This window comes from Amphiura filiformis, chromosome 14 (assembly GCF_039555335.1).
Source record: "Amphiura filiformis chromosome 14, Afil_fr2py, whole genome shotgun sequence".
Taxonomy (NCBI): domain Eukaryota; kingdom Metazoa; phylum Echinodermata; class Ophiuroidea; order Amphilepidida; family Amphiuridae; genus Amphiura; species Amphiura filiformis.
In genome coordinates, this window is record NC_092641.1 from 29,809,039 (window position 1) to 29,835,053 (window position 26,015).

At 38.3% G+C, this 26,015-nt stretch overlaps 1 protein-coding gene across 1 annotated transcript; it reads right to left on the minus strand.

Annotated features, from left to right (window-relative positions):
- Positions 1-9,214: 9,214 nt before the first annotated feature.
- Positions 9,215-13,000, minus strand: LOC140169344 (cytochrome P450 2U1-like). The gene is made up of 4 exons (XM_072192599.1): positions 12,924-13,000; positions 12,255-12,305; positions 11,106-11,383; positions 9,215-9,396 (listed from the first exon to the last, which is right to left on the minus strand). The coding sequence occupies exons 1-4, from the start codon at positions 12,998-13,000 to the stop codon at positions 9,215-9,217; spliced, it is 588 nt and encodes a 195-aa protein (XP_072048700.1).
- Positions 13,001-26,015: the final 13,015 nt, after the last annotated feature.

Genomic DNA, 26,015 nt, shown 5'->3' on the forward strand with positions numbered 1-26,015 from the left:
CTATAAAACATACTATAAAGATGTCAGCCTCATGCAATTATACTGATCATCAGTTGCAAGCTCGACCCAAGACGCACTCGGCCTAAAAGACACTGCCCTATTGTAATGCAGCCAGAAAAAACCCGACCGGCCCGGTCAATATTTTTTGAGGCCTGTGATTGGTTGGGTGGCAGTGGGGCACCAGGGGGAGTCGGTGGGGATCATCCCCACAGATAATTTTAAGGAATACATGGGAACAGCAAAGAGTCCTTAAAACCGGGCCTTAAAATGACTAAAAATGAGATAAGAAATTTACAAATTGGGATAAAAATTTGTCTTTTCGGCCTATCCCTCACACTAAAATCCTGGCCAATAACGGGCTGTGCTGGAGTTTGAATGACAGAATCGTTTCGGGTAGGCCTATCACATTCATGTTTTATATAGCACGAACGGCCGACGGGCTTGCGTTTCAAGATGTATTTGTTTGTAGGGCTCTGTTTAGTTAGTTCGCTGGGGTGGGTGTTTCATGTTTATTTTGTTTGTTTTAGCAGAGAAAATGGGGCCATGTAAAGGCTGATAATTATGAGCCCTGGGGGAGGGTAAAATTAGGGGTGGGGGACAAGAAATTTTTGGCGAGCCGAAAGGGGATGGGAAGCAATTTTTGGCAGGCCGAGAGGAGGGGCAAGTGATTTTGGCACATAAAACACTCTAAAAATGCTTAGGAAAACCGTACGGAAAAGCTTAATGCAAATGTTCCTTCACGCTGCGCTCGCAACATGTATAAAGACCATTTAAAGTTGGTAAATTGACATCCCAAAAATTTTGCATGTGCAATGGGGGGCAACGATTTTTGGCAGGCCGAGAGGGGAGCAAGCGATTTTTTGGCGGGCGGGGGGGGCAATTTTGGTCTCATTTTCCCAACAAATTACTCGTATCATACAGTGTATTCTGCATGTACATTATTACCCCCCGTGTGGGCCCCCTCCCACATACCCGAAGAGGAGGAGGGGTCAAATATTTGATGAATTATTGTTTTTATATTGCGCATTATATATATCAAATTTCCGGATCTGAGAAAATCTCGAATTTTAAAACGAAAATTCCTTAGAACCCTGACTGGATGACTCGGCTATAGATAATGGTACTCATTTTTTTTTGCATCGTGGCCAAATCAAAGTTTTATATTATTGAGAACACCTTTTCATGCCAAAAATTGATGAATTTTAGTCCATTATCGGACCAGCATGCCACGGATTGCTGTCGGATTTTGCGTTCAAAAACTCATCTCTTTTTCCTCAATGAAATATTACCCTAGTAAGAAGTATGCAATGTGTATTAATGAACGATGACGTTTGAGATGCTGCTGCATGGACTGATGCCGTATAGGCCTATATACCATGTATACTCTAAGATCAAGTCATGTTTAAGTCTAAATGGAAGCAAACTTGAGTCAAAGGTTTGATGTGGACCTTTTAGCTGTATCATTTCGCTTTGTGTGGCCGTCGGGGTGGACTTGGGGTGGGGTGGGGTAGGTTGGGTGGGGGTGAGTGAGTGTGTGTATGTATTTCCCTTGGGATATAGGTCTACTATTCAAATCCCAATTTGTAGCGACACGCTGTATGTTTAACATACCGAATTTTACAAATTAGGCCTACTCTTATATATCATACCATGTATTCTTCATGCATAAGTACCCCATGTGGGCCCCTCCCACATCCCGATGGGGGGGGGGGCAGTTTGATGAATCATTGTTTTTATATTGCGCATTATAGGCCTATACTATCAATTTCAGTCATGTAGGCCATGTTTAATATTATATTAGGTCAAAAAAACTTTTCAAAAAAGTCTAAAACACTCAGGTTTGTATGTAAAAAATGGTCTCTTTTGGGGTGCTAAATCTGCTAAAATGTTTGTCGTCTTGAAATTTTAACCAAAAGCACACTGAACGTGAAGGCCCAGGATGGGGTGCCGGTAGGTGTGGTGGGGTGGGGGAAGCAGTGGATACCAAGCACAAAAAATGTTTAATTATTGCCTTATTTTTCTGCTTCAACATCAGCCATATTGGTCATGTAATAAAACCAAAAAACATTTTTTTAAGAGTGTCTCTAGTGCATAAAAGTATAGGAAACTCGTAACTTTAAAGCATGTTTTCTGGAAGAAGTAAGCACTTGTTATTAAAAGTGTAGAACAAGCCAGGAGCTTTGAAATGTTCTTTTTAATAGCCTCTGAAATGTCCTTTCCTGTGGTGCGAAATGTGCAGAAACCATCTGGCTTACCCCCACCAGGGCCCTTGAGCGGGCCCCCGAACCCCCCGGCCGTGCTGGGCGACAGCTCCACTCGCTACGATTTGCAAGTTTAGGACTTTTGGGGTCTGTCTGTGCATCTCTGAATTTTGTAACAATCCAAAAAGTTGAGGGGTCTCATTTTTTTTAACACCCCCTTAATTGTTGGACTGGGATTGACAAGCCAGTAGGCCTATATAAGCGCCGAGTATTTAGGTCCATTTTTAATATCATTAAAACTTGTTGCTCCATTCGTGCGAATTTGTTCCAGCAAAATCATTTTGATAGTAGGTCATCAAGACACAGGTTTTGCAATTTGAGGCCCTGCACTGGTACCCCCCCCGTTTTCGAGGCTCACATCCCCCCTCCGACACCCTCCCGATGGTCGCGCTATTCCTGAATCCGCCACTGCCCTCTCGGCCTACAAAAAATTGCATGGTTTTTTTTGCCATGCAGGGGGGGGGGGTATTTTTTGCAATGCGCAAAGGCCATTAAAATTTTTCTCCATATTAGGCCTATTTCACAACCCATTAGGTATAGGCCTATTAGGCCTAGTTTTCACGTGTTTTTTTTTTCTCATGCATTACTTTTAGGTAGGGGGGGCTGTGAAGTTTTCTTTGGAAGGGGGGACCCAAATTTACAAAAAAGTCAGCGCCAATAAAATTGCGCCCCCCCTTCCCGGCCACCACCGATACACCTTACCCCTTAACAGGCTAAAATTGTATTGAAATCGGTCCTTTTAAATAAAATAAACACACTATCTGTAGTCATCTTGTGACTCAGATTCTCTACATTTGGTCATTAAAAATTGTATGACCCCCTATTTTTCTTTCCAAAAATTTACCAACCCCCCCCCTATTTTTGGGACCCCCCCCCCCCCGAAGAAAATGCCAGCCCTTAATATTTTTTTTTTAAGATTGGTTTTAGGCCTATTTTTTTTTTTATTTACGTATACTATTTAGCCCTATTAGATTTCATATTGTAGGCCCTATGGATTAATTATATATTTTCTGAGAGAAAGAGAGAGAAAGAGAAATAGAGAGGGAAAGCAAGAGGGACTGAAGGAGAGTGCGGGAGAGGAAGAAAATGGCAAAGAAAATTGGACACAGTTGTTTGACATAGCGCCGATAGCGGGTCAAATTGAAATAAGGCCGAGTTGGTACTAGATACGAGTTGTCACAGGGCACACAACGTGAGTGACCTTGTGACCTCTTCAGAAATCAACACACGCTGAAATGCTGAATTCAAATCAAGTGTCCGGAGGATAAATAATTTGAAATTTTGGCATCTTTGGACCAAATTGGTAAGAAGTAAGTTACTGATTAGCATGTAACGCTATTCATTAATCGTCATGTCCATTTTGACATCAACAGAATGAAAGATGTTGATGAAAGAGCGATTTTTTCGGCGTGTATTTTATGGAGTGGCCGTAACTCGATAATTGAAAACCGTCACAAAATGACAGCGGAGTGTGCCTAAACGCCCAGATATTTTCATTTTTGGTGAATCCTAGTAACACTAGCATACCACATATGTTATGGTAAGGTATCATAGAAATAATGTAGCTAAGAATTCTGGCGATAATATCATACACAAAAACAATATTATTGTTACAAAAAATGCCAACAAGTGGTACCAGATTCCATGCAAATTGTGTCAATGCTTAAGCTTATAAAATAAAATCAACACAAGCTTTATACAGGCTGAATAGTGACATTATTTTATTGAACTGTTTATTATCTGTAGCCAAATTAAAAGCAAAATCGGGGCATGCATCACTAAATTATGGACTATGTCACAAAAATCTTCATGCTCACGTGACGAGAACACAATTGAAACACTGACAAAGGACATTTGTGTATGAGCTAGATTAATAAATAATAATTAATAATAATGCTTAGAATGTTAGCTTCGAGATGACCTATGATTTTTAGGTCTACGATGTTTATTTTCTGGAGAAAAAAATTGGTTTAGGTGGCTACGTACAGCCCAAATTAAGATGAGAACCATAGAAATTTAGCGTAACCTTAATGGTATAAAACGTTTTCATAACATTAAATAACATTTGTTGGTTATTTACTGCACAGCAAACACAAATGTTTTACAGAAAACATTTAAATGTCGGGTTATATAAAGGGTATAAAAACGTTTTAATAACATTCCAAAATTTTTTTTGAAAACTAAACAGAATGTTATTTTGGGGTTGAAAAAATATTCTACAAAAAATGTTTGCCCAAAATATTTACAATAACGTTTTTAAAATGTTTTCACGACCTTTATATAACCCGACATTTAAATGTTATTAAAACGATTTGTAAAAAACATTTTAAGAACATTTCTGTGTTTGCTGGGTGCAAATATTTTAACATAATGTTATTTAAGTGTTGACAAAATATTTGGCCAAAAATGTTTGCAAAAATAGTTAACAATGACATTTCGAAAACATTTTTAAAATATTGTTGTAGTGTGTTTTCATGCAAAACGTTTTAAAACGATTTCATGACCTTTATATAACCCGACATTTTAATGTTATTAAAACGTTTTTACCTAAATCAATACCCAAAATATAACTTATTTAAAACGTTTGAAAAACGTTTTTGTGTTTGCTGGGTTGATGCATTGAATTGGAATCGAATCAAAATATTTTTTTATAACTGGTATCTGAATTGGAATTTAATCAAATTAAAATCTGGAAGAGAGAATCGAGTTAGAATTGACACAATTGAAAATGTGTAGATATAAAAAGAATTTAATTAGAATTGAATTGAAATTAGATTTGTGGATCGAATAATACTAGTCTTGAACCACTTCGTGTTAGATATAAAGGGTGTACAGTAAACTGTAATTAGGGGCTCTGTCGTTTTCAAAACAAATGTCCCAGGTTCTAAAGCCGTCATTGTACCCATGCATACCACACCAACCACGATTTTCGAAAACTTCCTTCGCAGCCACTTCCTTGTCTTGGCACATTGATAACAAAGTTTTTCCAAAAGTGTATGCTTCTGTATGATACGCCTGAATATGGCACTTTTATTACATGCATTTCTGAAAGTAGTTTGTCCCTTAAAACGTTCCATAGTAAGCTTCCTTTCCAGCCGGTTCTTTTTCGTGCAGAGTTGAAGAACACTAAAATAACAATAAAAGCAAATCAGTATGAATAAAAAACTAATATTAAAATCAATATATGCAAGAGATCCGGCTAATTTTTCAGTAATTTTTCTCGACAACTTTTAACAGTTCCTAAAGGAGTACTAACCCTGCCCCTGAAATGACCAGTTACCAGTTTGTTAGCCAATGTGCAATATTATAAGCCATATTGGAGAATTGGTTACATCTGGTTCATAGCACAGCTGCTAAGCTCCCAAGCAGAGAGCACAATGTACAATGTCCAATGTTGATTTTAACATATGGAGCCATTTGGATTTGACCCCTTGTGATCGCTAGAGGTCACGATAGGTCATGCTGGGGTTAAAAATTGAAAATGTTCCGATCTTGTTGAGAGATATACCAAATTACTCGTCTGATCACAAGAATTAAAACAATGTATAATTTATACTATCTACGACCAATCGTTATGGATTTATCGTACAGAACCACATTAATTTTTAGATAAAATATCATTGTTTTAGTTGTACAGGGGTAAAAACCGTGTAGCTACACAAACATCAGAAAAAGAATAGTTTTGCCTATGTACTGTGTTCACCTACTGAGATAGCGGTCAAACAAGGTCAAAGGGCACTGGGTGGGTGGCAATAGGCAACTGTTAAAGTAATAAAGTAAAGTAAATAGTTTAGAAGGCAAGTTACCATTTCTTCCCAATACTCTCTATACTTGCTTTGAAGCCGATTGCCACGCCTGGAAAAGAGAACAGGAGAATACGATTAAGGGAGTACCGGGGTGTTACAGAGTGAGAAGAGAATGTGTGTGTGGGGGGGGGTGACGAAGCCATTTTAAAATTCCAATGCTTTTGGGAATTTGGGTTGTGATTTTAGTGATATGATCGCGCGTTCCAGTGTTGTGTCAATGACAACCCCAAGAAATTTGGTGCTGTCAACAGGATGGATTATTTCATTATCGATTTTTATGTTATTTGTGTGAAGGATCCGGGTGTTGTTGTTGTTGTTGTTGTTTTGGGTTTTTTTTTGGGGGAGGGGGAGGGGGGTTGCAAAATTGATGAAATTTGTTTTGCCGATATTAAGGGAGAGTTTATTAGATTTGAACCAGGAAGAAACACGAGCTAGCTCAGTGTTGAAGACATTGATAAGAGAATCCAAGTGAGGGTGAGAGAGAAAAATATTTGTGTCATCAGCAAAGAGTACAAAAAAAGAGTAACACATCAAAACCGAATTCAATAAGGAGGGTTTGATGCATCAATATAGTGAGAGAGCATGGGTATAATGAAAGATAAAGATAAAAGAATTTATCGCGTCTGCCGTCATTTTTCAATCAAATTCGAGCACGGTTTATTTACAAGTGTCGTGATGATGACTTGCTGAACGCGGCGGTATATCCGGGCGCCTTATTGTTATTTTGCACCTTCAAACATACAAAGCCTCTCAAAAGTTAAGTCTTTATAGTAGGAAACTTTCTTTCGCGAAGGCACCATGTCAACAATGCTTAGAAAAGTTCCTTTTTGCCTTGTAAAAGTACGTAATTTTTCGCCATTTTCTGCTATTTCTTTTCTCCGATAGGCACCAGATTAACCGACCTTCCTTCTGCGCGCTATTAACCTGTGTAAACCAATCACGGATCGTATTTGACAGTGACATCAGACGCGATAAAATCTTTTTATCTCTGTCTTTCATTATAAATATGCCTTTGAAGATATTAATGAAGTAATAAATAAGGCAGTATTCTTATAATGCATTATAATGACAGGAGCCAGTCATAGAGATCAATAAAGAGAGTATTATGTGCAAACAATGAATCCACGTGGGCATAAAAAGAAAACTTGCTATAGGAAGTGTTTGACTGGCCGATGAAGATGCCATCATAATATACATTAATAGAATTATTGCCAGGATGGAAAAAAGCAGTATGCAGACTCCGAGTATTAGACGTACAATATTGTATGTAACATATCTACGTTATTTAATCTATTGCCATTCTATTTCCAGTAATGTTTAAGTTCTAACGAATGTTTGATGACGTAAAATCGATAATATATTACGTATAATATCTGGTAGAAATATATTATCGATTTTTGAGGAATTGCTAGTGCCAGATATGGCTCTCAGACCAGTTTCTAAGTGCGCTTTAATGTAACTGGGCATAATGTGCTAATATTAGGTACACTTGCCAAAAAAGGCTGCAAATGCTAGAGTGTTTAAGGCTCAACCTCAGCTTGTATGAATCCGTCAGGCCATCCACCACAAACTGGTCGTAAAGTCGGCATTTTCCATTTTGAGATACAATCAAAAACAGTATATGGATTTCTATGTAAAATATATAGGAATTTGACCTTTGATGAACCACAACTTCACATCCATATGTCCGATGAAGCTGGTTGAGGTATCATTTTTAGAGCTGAATGTAAATTCTTTCAGAATCTGCAATAAACAGAAAATGATCTAGTGCCGACTTTACTACCACTTTGTGGTGGATGGTCGCATTATTATTGAAAGTGGCATAACACGTAATTCAATGGGATTTGACAGCCAGTTTGAAAGCGCCTTCTAGCGGATTTATTGTTGCATTACACAAAGTCTACCCTCAATCAAGTCTCATGATGGTCTATTACACAATTGTGAAGAGTTACTAGGGGAACTCTCACGCACATGGGATCTGTCTCAGACAATGGCCTAGAAGCCATAACTCGATCAATGCAGGCTGTATAATTGTCATGCTTGTAAAGATTCAACAACTATCCTATTCAATTGCGATAATTTCTATGCTGCTAACTTGAGCGTCAACATTGTTAGAGCCGCATTTACTTTAATACTATGAACACTGAAGTATGCCAAAGGTGAAAAATATGGTTTTACATAATAAGCGGGTCGTTTTTGAAACCAAATGTTGTAAAAATCCATAGAAATAAATTAGTTTTTTAATACTACGGGAATTGCGATATAAAACATTTGCCTAATTAGCCCAATTCAGCAATACTTATTTTCCGTAGATTCTAAATACAAATTTATCTTGTGCATATTACGCATCAGTGTGCTGCATTTCTAACTTTTCCTTTGAACAAAGGAGCCCGCCAGTCATGCCAGTATGATGGTGTTCTACATCTTTACAACGATAATATTTTGTATTAATAGTTACATTAGTTTGTACTTGTTTTAAGCCTTAACACGTAATTTTGTTGGACTTGGCAGCCATTTTGAAAAGCGCTCTCTAAATATATGCCCCCATTATAGTCTTTTTTGAGTCATATAGTAAGCCATTACTAAATAGTTGAAAGAAAACAGACTCAGTTTGCATTCAGTAGTGCATATTTTTAAGCCTTAACACGTAATTGAATGGGATTTGGCAGTCATTTTGAAAACGCCCTCTAGCGGAGTTTCCCCTGGTTACACAAAGTCTACCCTCCCTTTTTTTTTTTATCAAGTCTCATGGTCTACTACACAACAGTGAAGAGTGATTTAGTGGACCTCTCACGCACACAGGATCGGCCTCAGACAATGGTCTATATCCAACGAGCTAAGTCATGGTCAGGATTTAATCGCCCATTACTGGGTCCCCGGTTGTGTTGTAAACTTTCATCATTCTTTTGTCTACGTGTAACACGGGTGATTGAATGCAGTTTAAAATTCCCGCCAAAGACGCATCATTTCACATTTCTGGTAGGGATTTACTCAGCGGGGACCCAGTTATGGCTGCCTTTGAGGTGTAGGAATGCGTTAAATTGGATTCCTCTATAGGAATTGGGGGATCAATTCAACCATTGGCGAACAAAAGTTCCAGTTTGGTTGAGAGAACCATCTGTTGCAGCAACACACCTATCTGTTAGGTTAGTCACGGTTGATCACTTCGATCAGAAAGGGACCAGGGGAGTGTTGGATTCCGGTCACTCCTTTGAGGGAAAACGACTTTGAATCATGTGGCTTCTTGAAGGTGAAATGATGGAGGAGATGAGTGAAGAATATGTAAAGTTCCATTTTGGCAAGATTTTCTCCAATACATATGCGACGACCTGAGGAGTAGAACAGAAATTATGTAAAATAATATATGTTAAGGGACCCGAAAGTAAAGATTGGCAAATTAAATTTCAGCAATGAAGCCTCAAGCAAGCTACAGCTAGTTGTGTTATTTATGTCGTGACAAGACTTTGAGTATTTAAGTTTATTTTAAGAGGTGGGGCATTTTGGATTTGACCCCTAGTGACCGTTAGAGGTCAAGAAAGGTCAAACAGGGGTAAAAATCTCAAAAGGTATAGTGTGTGATCCGATTTCCCCAAAATTACTTACCATCTAAAATGTATTCTTTACTTACTATTTCTATGGCCAGCCAATGGCATTTGACATTTTCAACACCTATCTCAGTAGGTAAACACAGTAGATATCCAAAACCATTCTTTTTATGATTTGTGTAAGCTAAACAGACAATTTGCCACCAGCTTGTCCAAATCGGACCAAGTTAAAATTTTACAACTGTATATTCAAAACCATAATAGCACAAACTAGAGCTATTCATTTTTGAAACTCTTTTGAGCAAACGAATAATTTGGTGTATCTGTCGACAAGATTGGATCATTTTCACATTTTTACTTTTTATGAAACAATTATATTAAAAACAGGTCCGTAAATAACATTTAAAGCCATAATATTCACAGCTACGCCCTCAATTTTACTCGGATTTCTACTTTTTGCATAATTGTAATACCCAGTGGTGTACTAAAATACCACGTAAAAGACTAAGCCTGAAGTGCTTCAATAACAGTAAAATTTAACTTAGTATATTAAAACCGGGTCGACCCGGTTGTATTCAGAGTTCATCGATCGACTGCTTGCTAACATCTCCTGTGGATGTCAGCTTATGTGTGCACATGTCGAACGCGATGCTCCGTGCAGTATTACATGTTATGATCGGCGAGCGTAGTACACGCATTGTAGGCCTGGACTGAAATCGCAATTTTCAGTGAAAACAAACATTTAAATTGGAATCTAATCTTTTTGCAAATCACACATTATTGCTTTAACCATTCTCAAACTTTTTGTCACTCTATGTGTATACCCTCTCTTAACTTGCCAACTCAGGACCCCCCCCCACCCCCAACTAGTAGGTTGCTGAATGAATAGGTGACATTTTGAACAACAGAGTGCATCATTTGTCATACATGCCAATACAACGGGACAAGAATTGATTAGTGATCGTAGAAAATAAAAACGAACCGAGAAAGAGCACGAGCCAAGGATTATAGGTGATAAAAAGTAGTGTTTCTTTTGTATTCTTTCAACCAATAGTAGCCCTTGGTTGTATACTCCGGTATACAAACCATCAATCATTTAAGATGCTATTAAGATGAGCATGGGTTTTGGTAAAATCTTGTAAATAATTTTAGATTTGGAGTTGTTTTAGAGCAGACACTGAGCATTTGTATAAATTACTCGTTGTTGTTAACAATGTCCAAGGACAGCTTTGAATATTGTAAAAAGTAATACTCGTAGTAGACATTCAAAAAGATGAGCTGAAAGAAAAGTAATTGTGGAAGCGCCTGAAGAATATCAATCCCTTTGAAATTACGAATAAAAATCGGCATCATCATTTTGACCCTAACCTGTCAAATACTAATCACTATTCAACCCTCCCCTTGTCGCACATGAAGCGATGATAAGCCCCCGCAGCAAAAGTAACAGCCGGTCGCCACTGTCGGCTTGTCATCTAACCTTAAAACGTCCTTACCTGTAGAAAATGGAATCAGTCCTTCCCTTTCTCGCAAACATCTATCTTTATCCAGAAACCTGTCCGGATTAAATTGATCAGGATTCTTGCAGGTATCCGGATCATGATGGACTGCCCACAGATTCGACACAACCACACTTCCTTTAGGAATGTAGTATCCATCAATGATAGTGTCATCTCCACAGGAATGGGGTATTCCTAGAGGGTTGGTGGAGACGATCCGCTGGATTTCAAGAAGCACTGCTGAAGTGAACGGCAACTTGTCCTTATCCGATAATCTGGATTTGTTTGATAATTTGGGTAGATGTACATTATAAAGAGAATCGAACATACAAGAAAAACAAAATACTTATGCAAACTGGTGAAGTCTTATACATATGGATAGTTTCGGGGAAAAAGAAAATCCGAAGACCATTTCGGTGGGCTGGCCTTTTAGTTGTCTACCGAGTGTCATCTTTAACGCAACTAAATAAAAAAATGTATATTTTTATTCGTCGTTGGGCGGGATAATCCTTCGCGTATATGTCAATACGACAAACACTCTTGAGACTGCAACTTGTACAAACCAAAATCAGCAAACGCTGCACATGTGTAACAATACCATTATGATATTGGGGAAGTACAAGTTTTCGACATGAACACCAAGCGGTCTTAAAGGAAGCTTAGCATATCAACTCTACTCCAGGCAATTGAACACCTGAATACAAAACCCACCCACGTCCATACTTTGGCCAAATTGAGGAAAGCATGGGCAACTGTTGCTTATACATCATGTACATATGTTAATATAGGTATAAATGAACAACATAATTTTCCCCGCTACATGCGTATATTGCATCCACTCATTTGCATGTAAAACTTATATTGACCAGGTAAGTCTAACTGAAGGAATTGAAATAATTCAGTTTTTGGTTTTTTTTTATTATTATTTTTTTTTTTTTAGTTTTCTCAAAATCACTTTCCACGGACTTCGGTGGGTTTTGTTTTCATGTATTCAATTTCAATAAGGACAAAGGAGTGGACGTTCCTCCAGAATTATGGTATTCAAAATATCCCTGACAAAGTTAATTATCCTATGTTGTTGTTTTTTTCACACAGAAAGTACCGTTATTGACATATTGACACTTCCTGTCAATCATATTGACATACCCTCTTGGCACTTCCTCTCCATCAAGTTGACGTGTCCTCTTGACAGTTGCCCTAGTGTATACGGCAGAAACCTTTTATTTAGTTAGTTGTTCAGACACTGGCACTCGCTAGAGTACGGAAATCTCAGCTCTCTGAAAAGATTTTATCTAGGGAAAGATTAAATCCTACTCATCCCTGTTTATTTATTCAGGTACCACTTACCCATAATAACGACATTATTAAAACTACTAGTTTGCGTCTGACGTCACTGTCAATCAAACTCTCCACGACCCTGCAATGGTTAATAGTGCGTAAAAGGAAGGTCCATTCATTTGGTGCCAATCGCAAAAAAGTGGTATTGCAGAAAATGGCGAAAAAATACGTACTTTTACAAGGCAAACAAATAACTTTTCTCGTCATTGTTGACATGGTGTCCCACTATGAAGACCTAACCTTTGAGACAGTTTGTATATTTGAAGGTGAAAAATCCACCAAAAGGCGCCCTGTTTTACCGCCGTGTTCAGCAACTCATCATCAAGAAACTTGTAAACTAAATGTGTCCGGGATTGTTTGATTGATAGATGACGTTAGACGCAAACTAGTATTTTAAATTATTTCTTTGATTGTAGGTATTGTTACAGCCCTTAAAAACCCCGTTCAATTCGGGCTCACGGACGGCTCTCGTCTCACCTTGGAAGTCGATCACGACCCACAACTGAATCCATCTCCTGCTGAACACGTTTCTGGATCTCCGGATATGCTATCATATATAAAACTGACCATCGGAGGGTAGTTGCAGTTGTTTCGGTACCGGCTATAGATGCATCACAGTAACTGGCATGTTTTGGATGTTCACGTGTGACTCACGTCCAACTTTTTGAGTTCGTAAGATATAGTATTATAAAATTGGAAATTGATATATGGGAGTAGGAATTACCTTGAAAAATGTTTGAAAAAGTACAAGATGCCAGTTATATTCCGGTGTGAAACTATCAGACAATATTTTAAACATACAGCACAGCTTCGCAATGAACGAAAATTGTAAAACAAAATCCCCCGGGCAGATTTTTGGCTATTTCTCCATCATTTTTACGATCATGCCCAAAAGTGTCTCCTTTTGACATGACACGTCACATATATATAAATATATAAAGAGTTCACACAAAAATAACACCCCCTATCAAAACAAAAATACAAACAATTTCATTGCATAACTTGACATACATTTCGTTGATTTGCAAAAATTTAAAGACTTGTGAATAAAGGAATCGTTTTTCAGCCCACCCAAAGTTCTTTCTTATAAAAATCTTTTTGTTTCGGCCAAAAATAATCCCATTTTCCAAAAATGATGCTTTCAGGAAAAGTTGCAGTTTTCAAAAGCTTGAATATTGTTAAAAGTGGAATGAATTAATGCAAAAAGCTAAAATGGTCAAATATGAGATTAATTTGGTCAAAATCACACACACGTACACGAACATCAGTTTTGGCCTCCTGAGACCGTGGCACCTGGGCATGTGCCCACTCTGCCCTATGGTAAATCTACCCATGGGGCTATGTGTACAAAATAAATCCGCAATGAGAAATAGTAAACTGAGGTGAACAGTTTACGTGCAAAGAAATACAATTTATTTCCAATCTTTTCTTGATTTAGTTATATTTTAACTAGTTTTTTTTTCTTCAGATTGGTGCATAATCATGTTTGTAGCCTATTCTTTGTACAGAAATCAAATTATATGATACAAATACCAGTATTTTCCAGACCAACACAGATGTTGCATTTTGCTGATCATCTTTAATGTTATATTAGCTAATAGATATGTCAGCGCTACGTGCCATCATTGTTTCAAATAAAATCACTGAAAGCCAAAACTTGCCCGTGTTAAAAGTGATATAGAAAGTCTCAATGCGAGTGAAGCGCGCGGAAATTTTGAGTTTTAAAGCGGAAAACGTTTTGGCCCCCCTTTCGAACCACCTAAAACTTTTTGGGCCCCTCATTTAAGGTCCAAAACCTGCCCATCCCCTCGCAGTAGCGTAGCCAAAGGGGGGAGGCAGAGGACAGAGCCCCCACCCCCGTCTCGACAAAAAATTTAAGAAAAAATTGCCCCTCTGACAAAAAATGAAAGAGAACATCTTTTCCACCAAAATTCACCCCCATTATGGGCCAAAATAGTGTAAAATACAAATTTTCGCTGCGCACGCACATTGTCACATTAAAGCCCTGTTCTTCCAGATCATAGGCAAAAATAATGTATACACATTTTCGGCGCGCTCGAAGACATATACAGTCTCTCTAAAAACAAAACCAGTATATGTATTATAAGATGCAACTGCAATTTGTTTTCGTCTGTGCCCCCGAAAATGTATTTCCCCCTCCCCGATAGAGAAAGTTGGCTACGCCCCTGCCCCTTCCCTTTTTACCATCCCCACCAGAGTATTTATGAACACTCCCTAATCTCACAATACTTTAAATTAAATTCAGAATTTTTAAAGTCCAACCTTATGCATCAGAGGCGAGCACATTGCCCACTATGCTATCTCAACCTGACCTTCTTTTAATCCAATGTCTTCCAATGTGTGTTTCCGTGGTCTATCACTTAAACGCGGATTCATGAACGCCTGCTTAAAGGAGAACTGTAGTGAAGAAACAAATTAATATCAAATGATTCTAACATATTTATCAAGCATAGCCTGAGTATTCAAAAAGTTTTTTCAACATATTAGTGCAAAATATGAATAAAAACAACATTCTCTCGCCCAGTAATATTTCAAATTTGCCACTACTGCCGAAGGTGCCGATGGGATAGGGGCATATATTATGGGATGGATTTATGACGTCATTGTACTGAAAGTTCCTTGAGTTTGTGTACTAGATGCACTGAGAGGCTGAAAGGTGAACTGCCATATGGCAATCATAAATAAATGTAGGAGCAGTCTCAATGCAAAAAGTGATAAATTTACTTTAAATCAAGATTGAAATCTCATATTTTCAGTAATTTACAGCTATTTTGTGCAAAAAGTAGCAATTTATTTCATCAAAAGTAGACTGATTTTACGCAAAAACAGATTCATTTATCGGAGACTGAGATCAAGTCTAGCATTTCATCCAACCACTCTATCCATGATTAATTTTCATTTATTTGCTCTAAAATGACAAAAAATAATTCAAAATAATTAGTATCATATCATTTGATAGGTCAAAATAAGTATTTTTAGGATAAAATTAATGGAATTCTGAAAATATTGTTCAGGATTCGGAAGACTTAAATCAAGACTACGTCATTTTCATCCCAGTGTTTCTAGTTGAGTATCGGACTGGTGGGAGACTGCGAGTGCTGCAAAGTTGTAAATAACTTCAAAACAAAAACTTGTCTATGAAACTTCATTTAAACTAAGTTGTTAAAATGAGAAATTAATAAGGACAACTCTTCCAATACCACATCTTTCAATCCACACAATGCCAGCCAATTGTGAAGAAAACTCAGTCTATGATTGCACCATTGCACGGAGAAGTGATTTTCCCCGGATGATTTTATACGCACGAGATTCATCGACCCCATACCAGAGCTGTGAGTTAGCCGGCGAATTATGCAGTAGACAGGACAGTAGTGGGTAGCATAGGCCTATCATGCATGTCACGGAGAATGATAGAGGTATACATTTTGTCTGCACTTTCGTAGACCTACATGGATTATTTTCGGGGATTATTTTATTCTTCTTTAACTGGTAAAATGAGTGGTGATGGAATCAATTGCTAAAATTCACTGGATAGGCCATCCATTCACTTCACTTCTTGATTCACTCGGCATGTAGCAGTTGCCGAATTCTGGATTGTTTATAGCCATTTACCAGGGAACTGGCGGACAGTCACAACAAATGCTTTCAAGTGACCTGTTTATATCACACTGAATCCCAAAATGTTTGACACAAATCAACAAACCTGTTTATCATAAGAAACAAATTAACAAACTTGTTCATAGGAATTATCATAAATAATGACCCCTGTCGCTGACCTGAATTCTGAATTAGAGTTGGTTTATAATATTGCACATGGGACGATGTCGATGCGTGCTTTCGATAGTGCAATGACTTCCCATGCTACAATCCCTGAAATTGTTTCAAAACCTATTGAATGCATGTTTTTATAAAAATAGTTACAGAAACCAGGTTGGGATTTTATTTATAAAGTTTCTTATACAATTTATTATAAATACTGTTACAAATACAATATTCATGAAGTTTGAAACAGCAAGATCCAATTTATTGTTTTCTTATAATAGCAACACTGCTTGTTTACTTTCTGGCAGAGCTGCAGTTCAGTACAGTTGCGTCATAGCCTGACATAGGCTATGAATATTCATGAGCAAAATGGCAGCCTCCGTTAGCCAAAAAATTGCATCAAAAATTGCTTATTTCTATCTTATAAGACTTTAGATGTCAGTTTTATTGGTAATTATGAATAAGAATCTATATAAGCTATCATATGAAGCTTGATTGTAGTATCACTACAGTTCTCCTGTAATAATATGAACCTTATTGAGAACTACGACCACCATCCCACCAACCCTCATGCAGTTGGTGAGGGTCACACCCAGTTCGGTAGAGAGATACCAAGAGGTTTGGTAGATATCCAACCAACGGCCATCCCCAGGGGCCAGGAGGCAGATTCTTGCGTTTCTGCAAACCCCATGTGAAAATAGCGATGGCAGCTCCAAACAGCAAGATAGTTTGAATCTCGAAACCAAGTATTACGAGCCCCATTTTGCTAGATGTTGTAAACACTGTAATCTTACCACCACTCGCACTGTATCAAATTAATCAAAATTAATCAAAATGTAGCACAAACGCTACATACGGGTACCGCGTGACCTTTTGGGTATGCAAATTACGTTTCATGACCCGATCTCGCTTGTAAACAACATCTCAGTATTTAGTATTATAAATTGGTCGTGTTTTAACGGGTCGAATCATTTAAAAGTGATCTCCGAAAAGTATTTTGATACGTTCATTAATTTTTCAAAAAGGAAAACTCGAAGTTTAACAAATAACGGTTAAAATGAAAGCCATAATATTGCGAGCTAATTGTAGTATCACTATGAAAGGTTTGACACCAATATTAACATTTGTATCGGTGACCCAAGTTCATAGTCGTTTACTCTCACGCACTTTTTTACAGATTGCCCGAAAAAGGGTGGTATGTTTTTGAAAAGCGTTTTGGAATAGAGAGGCCAGTCGAGTGCAGATCCGTCGGAACACCTTTTCAATACGGAATAAATGCTATTCTTCATCGTGCCATCATCCAAGCAGCAAAGTTCCATTGAAAAAGGCGCTATCCGATTTGTACCACTGTGCAGGGAAAGACCCTCTCTATTTGAAATGTAGAAAATATTTGTCTGTGCGGTTTTGAAGATATCGCAAACCGCACAAGATGACGGCACCCAGTGAAAACGAAACACCATCTTTATTAAGGAAAAGGGCCTCTCTATTTAAAATTTAGAAAACAATTGTCTGTGCGGTTTAGAAGAAATCGCAAACCGCACAAGATGACGGCACCCAGTGAAAACGAAACACCATCTTTATTAAGGAAAAGGGCCTCTCTATTTAAAATTTAGAAAACAATAATTGTCTGTGCGGTTTTGAAGAAATCGCAAACCGCACAAGCTGGCGGCGCCCACTGAAAGCGAAACGCCCTCTTTATAAAGGAAAAGGCCTTCTCTATTTTATAATTTAGATAATAATTGTCTGTGCGGTTTTGAAAAAATCGCAAACCGCACAAGATGGCGGCCCCAGGAAAATGTCCTCTCTTTTTGAAATTTATAAATCAATTGTCTGTGCGGTTTTGAAGAAATTGCAAACCGCACAAGATGGAGGCGCCCAGTGAAAGCGAAACGCACTCTTTGTAAAGGAAAAAGGCCCTCTCTATTTGAAATGTAGAAAATAAGTGTCTGTGCGATTTTGGAGAACTCGCAAACCGCACATGATGGCGGCGCCCAGTAAAAACGAAACGCCCTCTTTATTAAGGAAAGGGCCCTTTCTATTAGAAATTTAGAAAATAATTGTCTGTGCAGTTTTGAAGAAGTCACAAATTGCACAAGATGGCAGCTCTCAGTGAAAACGAAACGCCCTCTTTATAAAGGAAAAAGGCCCTGTCTATTTGAAATGTAGAAAATAATTCGTCGGCAGAGTGCGACACTATCGTAAGTGCAGTTTGGACAGGTTTACAGGAGGAGCATGTTTGTGTTTTGCGTAGTCGTTTGTTTCCATAAAATGACATGGGAATGTAAAGCAATTTGATTTTAATAATATAAACTATATAAATGCTGTTAAAGCTAATACATCGATGAATTATTTACTGATATTTTAGTGCAACACTATCGTAAGTGCCACATACGATAGTGTTGCACTCAAATAGAAATGTGTGTAGAGTGCAACACTATCGTATGTGCCACATACTGTATTCCATAGTGGCGTACAGTGAGGCATCGCGAATAAACAACTTTTCGAGAAAATCGGGTTTGAAGAAATACCAATTTAAAATCGAGTTGTGTAAATCAGACATTCATCATATTTTGTAAATGATGTGAAATTGCGGTAGTTAACTAAATAGATTTTATTTCTATATATTTTTCAAAGTAAATAAATACATAATATTGTTGGCAAACTGACAACAATAAGTATAAAACTATACGTCACTATGGAAAACACGCAAAACGCAATACCCTAACCTAATGTTAACCTTACGCCACCTCGATCGCCGTGTAATCCCTATGGCGTTACTTTTCGTCGGCGTCATTCCATAGTGGCGTATAGGTCACGATACGTCACTATGACATGTAGCGAGGTGTACGCCACTATGACATACAAAGTTTTTCATTTTTGCCGATATTTCTTAATTATAAAATGTGTATACAAAGTGGCGTATGGTCGACCAAAATCGAAAAGGTCCTCTCTTTTTGGAATTTAGAAATTAATTGTCTGTGCGGTTTGAAGAAATCGCAAACCGCACAAGCTGGCGGCGCCCAGTGAAAGCGACACGCCCTCTTTATAAAGGAAAAGATCCTCTCTATTTGAAATTTAGAAAATAATTGTCTGTGTGGTTTTGAAGAAGTCGCAAACCGCACAAGCTGGCGCCGCCCAGTGAAAACGAAACGCCTTTTTTTTAAAGGAAAACGGCCTCTCTATTTGAAATTTAAAAAATACTTGTCTGTGCGGTTTTGAATGAAGAGATCCCAAGCCGCACAAGATGGCGGCACCCAGTGAAAACGTATCATCTTCTCTATTAGGAAAAAAATGCCCTCTCTATTTGAAATTTAGAAATTAATTTGTCTTTGCGGTTTTGAAGAAATCGCAAACCACACATGATGGCGGCGCCCAGTGAGAACGAAACGCCCTCTTTATTAAGGAAAATGTCCTCTCTTTTTGGAACTTAGAAATTAATTGTCTGTGCGGTTTGAAGAAATCGCAAACCGCACAAGATGGAGGCGCCCAGTGAAAGCGAAACGCCCTCTTTATAAAGGAAAAGGGCCCTATCTATTTGAAATGTAGAAACTAATATTGTCTGTTCGGTTTTGAAGAACTCGCAAACTGCACATGATGGCGGTGCCCAGTGAAAAAAACGCCCTCTTTATTAAGGAAAAGGCCCTCTCTATTTGAAATTTAGAAAATAATTGTCTGTGCGGTTCTGAAGAAGTCGCAAACCGCACAAGATGGCGCCGCCCGGTGAAAACTAAACGCTCTCATTTTAAAGGAAAAGGGCCTCACTATTTGAAATTTAGAAAATAATTGTCTGTGCAGTTTTGAAGAAATCGCAAACCGCACAAAATGGTGGCACCCAGTGAAGAATTAGGAAGAATGCCCTCTCTATTTGAAATTTAGAAATTATTTGTCTTTGCGATTTTGAAATAGTCGCAAACCGCACACGATGGCGTTTCGTTTTCACTTGAAGGAAAATGCGTTCTCTATTTGAAATTTAGAAAATAATTGTCTGTGCGGTTGTTATTACAATTTCTTGTAATAGTTTTGCCAACTACCGGTTTTCATGTTACAAGTGTTTCTATAATTTGACGTATTATATGTGATATGACATGAATAGTCATACTGACAAGTCAAGGTATAAAACAGCATAAATTAATTTGATTTGTATATGGCGTGATGTGTTTATTTTCAAAGTATTAATACCAAACCGTAAGCATGGACTTGTATTATAAAACAGGACGTCAAACACAAACGAATTCAATAATGCACAGTCATACAATATTAACGTACGGTATCAGCATATTAATACAGGGAGAAAAAATTAATGATCCAAGTGATGGACAGATTTCAATCGGCCATTACTGCGTTCAATCCGCAGCAAACTGGTACATGATGACTGCCCAATTGAGAACCGTTTAAAAATACATTATATATTGTATGCGTTTGGAAACGTGTCATGCTATCTGCTGCATATGGTTTTCAAATGTGCAGTTTGGAAATATCGTTATTCTATCTGGGTGATGCATGCAGTTTAAAATCCCCAACTAGGCTGTATCATTTCACATTAGGTGGGATACACCTGATCAATGTCTGTCATTGAGATGAAGGAATACGTACCGGATTCGCCTCTACTGCACATTCTTGCTATCATTTTGTAAACACATACTAAACATAGGTAGGGTGGAAAATGTGTTTAAGACCGGTTAATATTTACAAATTGGCGGCAAATTTCAGATTGTGATTTCAGATTACGTTGGAAATCGCAACCCTCATTTCTTGTGACGTTCTAGTGCCGTGCGAGGCCGTCTTTAGTCGTTTTGTTGAGGTCGCCACAATTTCGTTGATAGCCGTTGTCAACAATCATTGACGATAAGACAACGGCAAGTGACTCGAACCCTGACGGCATATTGTGGTAAGTTACGAAATTGTAACGATCTTGTTGCAACAATTGCTTGCGAATTTTGTCCGGAGGGTGACGGGTGTTGACTGCTGATGGGGAGTCGTTTGGGAGTACCTGCGGCACGCCAAAGTGGACTTTACAAGCCGCACACACACACACACACACACACACCCACAGACTTTTATGTCTGCCGCTGAGTCACGTCATCGTCGCCGCAATCCACCGTCACCCGCTGTTCCTTGCCGCCAGTCAATCCCCTGCCAGCCGTCTGACCTCCCTGACTGTTGTCGGGCTCCATCGAGACATCGTCACTCGCTGCCCAGACAACGTCCGATTTTGGTCGCTAGACTCCGTTTCCTGCCTTAGTCATTCGTCCATTGCCGTCGTGTTTTTGCTGAAGGTCGTTCCCACCAGCCAGCGAATCTTGCTTTTCCCCTTTTGCCGTCACTTTGCAGCCATTTTTTTATCCGCCGCTACTAAGTGAGCCACCCTTTAGCGTGGCAATTTGGTCAAGCTTGTTTGCCCACGATGGCCCATGTCGACTATCCCAACTAGTGCGCGCTTTATTCAATTGTTATTTAAAAAGCATGGATTGTTACAATGCTTTACTGATGATAACTAGGGCGTGATGCAATCGATATGACCTGGCAGTTGTTTGGGCTATGTCAGTGGTGGCGCTCTTCCATTCACCTCTACAGGTCCGCGTGGTCCTTTTGTAATTTGCAACTTTTACAAATGCACCGAATTTCATATACTGGTATCAATCTCTGTGAATTTAGAGTGTCTGGTATCAAATTAGAGCTAATAAGATTCTGCACACGATCTCATCAATCAAATTATCATAACAAGATCAGGTTTTGGTCTCTCACACACGCATAGCATGCCACTTTGATGAAAATAATGAACAACATGCATGACATTGCTTATTGATCAGGTGATGAAAATGTCACCGTTAATGAACGATTACAGCAAACCATTTGCATCACGAATACACCTAAAAGTAAGAACTGTGTGAGAGTAAAATGAGATACCACACTTTGATTGCTATAGGTAAAAACGTGTCCCCTGACCAGATCTGTATAAGCATTTACTATAGGATGCTTGGTAAGGACCAAACATGAACAAAATGGTCGCTAATACAACCGATGAGGAACAATTCAAATTTGACGACCCTTTGCAACGTATTGTAATCGGGTTATTATTTATACCGATATGTTTGACCGGTATCTTCGGAAATTCTTTAGTTCTTTTATCGGTGTTAGTCTCACGTAAACTTCACACAATTAGTAACGTCTTTGTAGTTAATCTCAGTATAGCGGATCTAGTGGTTTGTTTGTCGCTACCGATTACCATTGCGCAGGTGTTTTCTCCACTGGGGTTACAGGTTGGTCCCAATTGGCTATGCTCTCTTAATGCTGCGGTCATGTTCTCGTGTATAGGAGTAAGCGTCTCGACACTGGCTTCAATCAGTCTAACCAGGGCTCTTATTGTTACTCGTCCTCTAGCTGCTAGATTTCCGAGGTAAGTCATTTAAATGATAGCTCACTCCACAACATATTCCAGAACGTGCCCCTAGCATAAAGATTGTAAATGTAATTTATTATGAGAACTACAGCGTTCCTGACAGGAATACAGAGAATCATCTTATACGACTGTTTTAACATCTTGGTGAAACATGCACCTGGTAATCACCATCAACCTGTGAACAGAAAGAAACAGTTATTGAAACTCTTAGCGGTATCCAAAATAATGGCATAGAGAGCGTATTTTCTTGCACGTCAGTGCATCCAGATTAATTTATAAGATTAAACCAAATATGTTATATATTACTTATATAGTGGGGACAAAAAAGTATATATTATGTATCGAGAAAGTACAAATTTAACAAAGTTCTCACGACTTACATTGTGGAGGTTGGTGGCCTGCGACCAGCATCCACTGGTCTTCAATGCCGACTGATGTTTTGGTTGGTAGCGGGAAATTGGATCATCTGACCGGAAGTAGCAACTGATGTTGACCTCCGACGGTCAGATGAATGGATGACCGAGTCATAGGTGGGTGGAAGGTGGTGGCGCCCCTTGTCTCTGTATTTTGTTAGAGACAGTAGTTTCCTCTGTGTATCAATGAAATTATAAAAAAAAGAATATAATAAAAAGGATACTACTATTCAAGTTAGGTAAAATGCATTTCCACCCATTTGGAACTGGCACCTTACTTATTTTGCGCACTGTATTATATTTTACAGGAGGTTGATGTTATTGTGGCTAGCACTTATCTGGCTTATACCATTCTCAGCTGACGTCTTACCTAACTTTCTTTGGGAAGAAAAGCTGTTTGGATACGATTACAAATACGGCTCATGTTTGTCAAAAACATCACATCCTAAGATTATATTATACAATGGTATTGCATTCCTCGTCTCATTCCCGCTACCTTTTGTCACTATCGTCGCATCACTAGTGGTTATCATAGTTAACCTTAAGCGCCACGCTATAGATCTTGTCGCTGGTAAAACCGAGATTCGGAATTTCAACATGAAAAATGCATCGACCTCTGAAACTGCAGTTCCGTCTGTTTCACTTGCTATAGAGGATAACGCAACAAAAATGCGCCTACAACATCGACAAATTCAGATCACCAAAAACATGATGACGGTAGTAGGAGTTTTCTTCGCCTGCATAGCTCCTTTTGCTTTTGGAGTAATGATCCCAAATACAGCCCCTTCTTTGCCCTATCTTTCATTGATTGTGTACTTCAATAGCTGCGTCAATCCCATTATTTATGCCAAACATCCAAGCTTTCGGGAAATATTTTTGCACATCCTCAGAAGAAGATGGACTGATATTCCCGAAAAGACGCGTTTGGTAGATTTCATCATCAATCGTTGATCAACTAAACTCCTCAACAAAAGTTTGGAAAGTTTTTTCAAGCATCTGTATCTCAAATTATTTGTGACATATTCATATCGTGTTGCATATTAATGGATAGCTACAATACTCCCCTTTATAATGACACCCTATTTGAAACAACAACATTTTTCACGGCTGAGTACACGCCTTGTGAATGTAGTGGGGTCTCAAACAGAGTTTGCCAAATTGACCATTATTCTGTGCTCAAACAACGCTAGCCACTAACCTCAATAGTGGGTGGAAAAACCACAGACAGCCACAATAGTCAGGCACCTTCTCCTCATGCTGCTCACCGAACTGGCATTCCATTCTTCAACAAGGATTCGTCGCAGGTCATTCAATGTGGTTGCATATGGGCTTCTCTGGCACAGTGCACGTACAGTACGATCAGATCAAGCTGGTCCCACAAGTGTTCAATCGGGTTGAGGTCTGGCCCCCGGGTATGACCTGATGGCAGGCAATTGGCCTCTACTCCCATATTCTGTAGGTAGTCGTTGACTACCATGGCTCTGTGGGGCGAGCGGTGTCGTCATGGAGGATTGCATTAGGTCTCAGATTGTGAAGATATGGGATTGCAGCTTGCTGCACAGAATAATGCTCAATTTGGCCAATTCTGTGTGAGACCTCACTACATTCACAAGGCGTGTACTCAGCAGTGAAAATGTTGTTGTTTCAAATTGGGTGTCATTGTAAAGGGGAGTATTGTAAACGGTTCCAAAAAGTAAGTTCCCCCTAAGACATTTTAGTATAATCCAAAAACGGCTTGATCAATTCTCTTGTTTTAAAGTTTGGAACATAGACAGATTAGTTATCCATCAAGTGAGCGGGTTTTTGTTGCTACTTTTTATCATCATCATTGCAAAATGAAGCCATTTATGAAATTTTCGGCCAAAAAAAAAGTTGCATTTTTCTACATAGGCTTTTTATGCTTCAGTTTGTGTTTGACAACTTTTTTTCCCTTTAAGTGAGTAATTTAATCAAAAGAAGCATAATTTAATAATTAAATTTAAGCTTTTCCTGATTTAGGTGTCACACATTCAAAAACAGTTTTTCAGTGAATAAATTAAAATGAAGGCTGCAGCTTATTAATGTCTTTCAATAATGAATAGGCCTTCCTTCATCATGTTCATGTGAGATGGCTTCCAAGCATCGTTCTTCTCTGTTGTTGGTCAAGCTGGTTTGCTGCAAAGTCCTTTAAGGTGGTGTTGTCCCGCACTTAGCCGCTTGTAACAAGTTGAGTCTTGATAACGGCCACCCATAGAAATGTTTTTGAACCATTCAAGGAATGACCAATGAAACAAGTGTATAGGGATCCAGCATAAAAGATCTAACCAGGAATCTGTTGGTCCATTGGTTAAATTAATCAATGAACACAAGATGTATCATTGAAGTTACAGTTGTTTCTTCCTAATCAGTTTAATTAGAATGAAAAACTTGTTAAATTTACGCATTTTAATGCATACAAAAAGCCAATTTAGAAAAGTGCAACTTTTGTTGATGAATAAAATTTCATAAATGGCTATATGATTACTCACTGAACCATAAAACATGTTTGAAATGTGTAAAAATTAATTCATGAACATCTTAACTTAGGTTATTTTAATTAAAAAAAACACAAAATATAGAAACATTCCTTTTTGATTAATTTTCTTCAAGTGAAAGAGGTCTGAAGCCAAAAGTCATGCATAAAAAGCCTATGTAGAAAAGTGCAACTTTTTTTTGGCCGAAAATGTTATAAATGGCTGTATTTCTCAGTGAAGATGATAAAAGATAACAACAGAACACCGTTCACTTGATGCATAACTAATCAGTCTATGTTCCGAACTTTAAAACAAGAGAATTGATCAAACCGTTTTTGGATTGTACCAAAATGTCTTAGGGGGGACTTACTTTTTTGGAACCGTTTGGCTATCCATTGATATGCAACACGATATGAATATGTCACAAATAATTTGAGATACCAATGCTTGAAAAAACTTTCCAAACTTTTGTTGAGGAGGT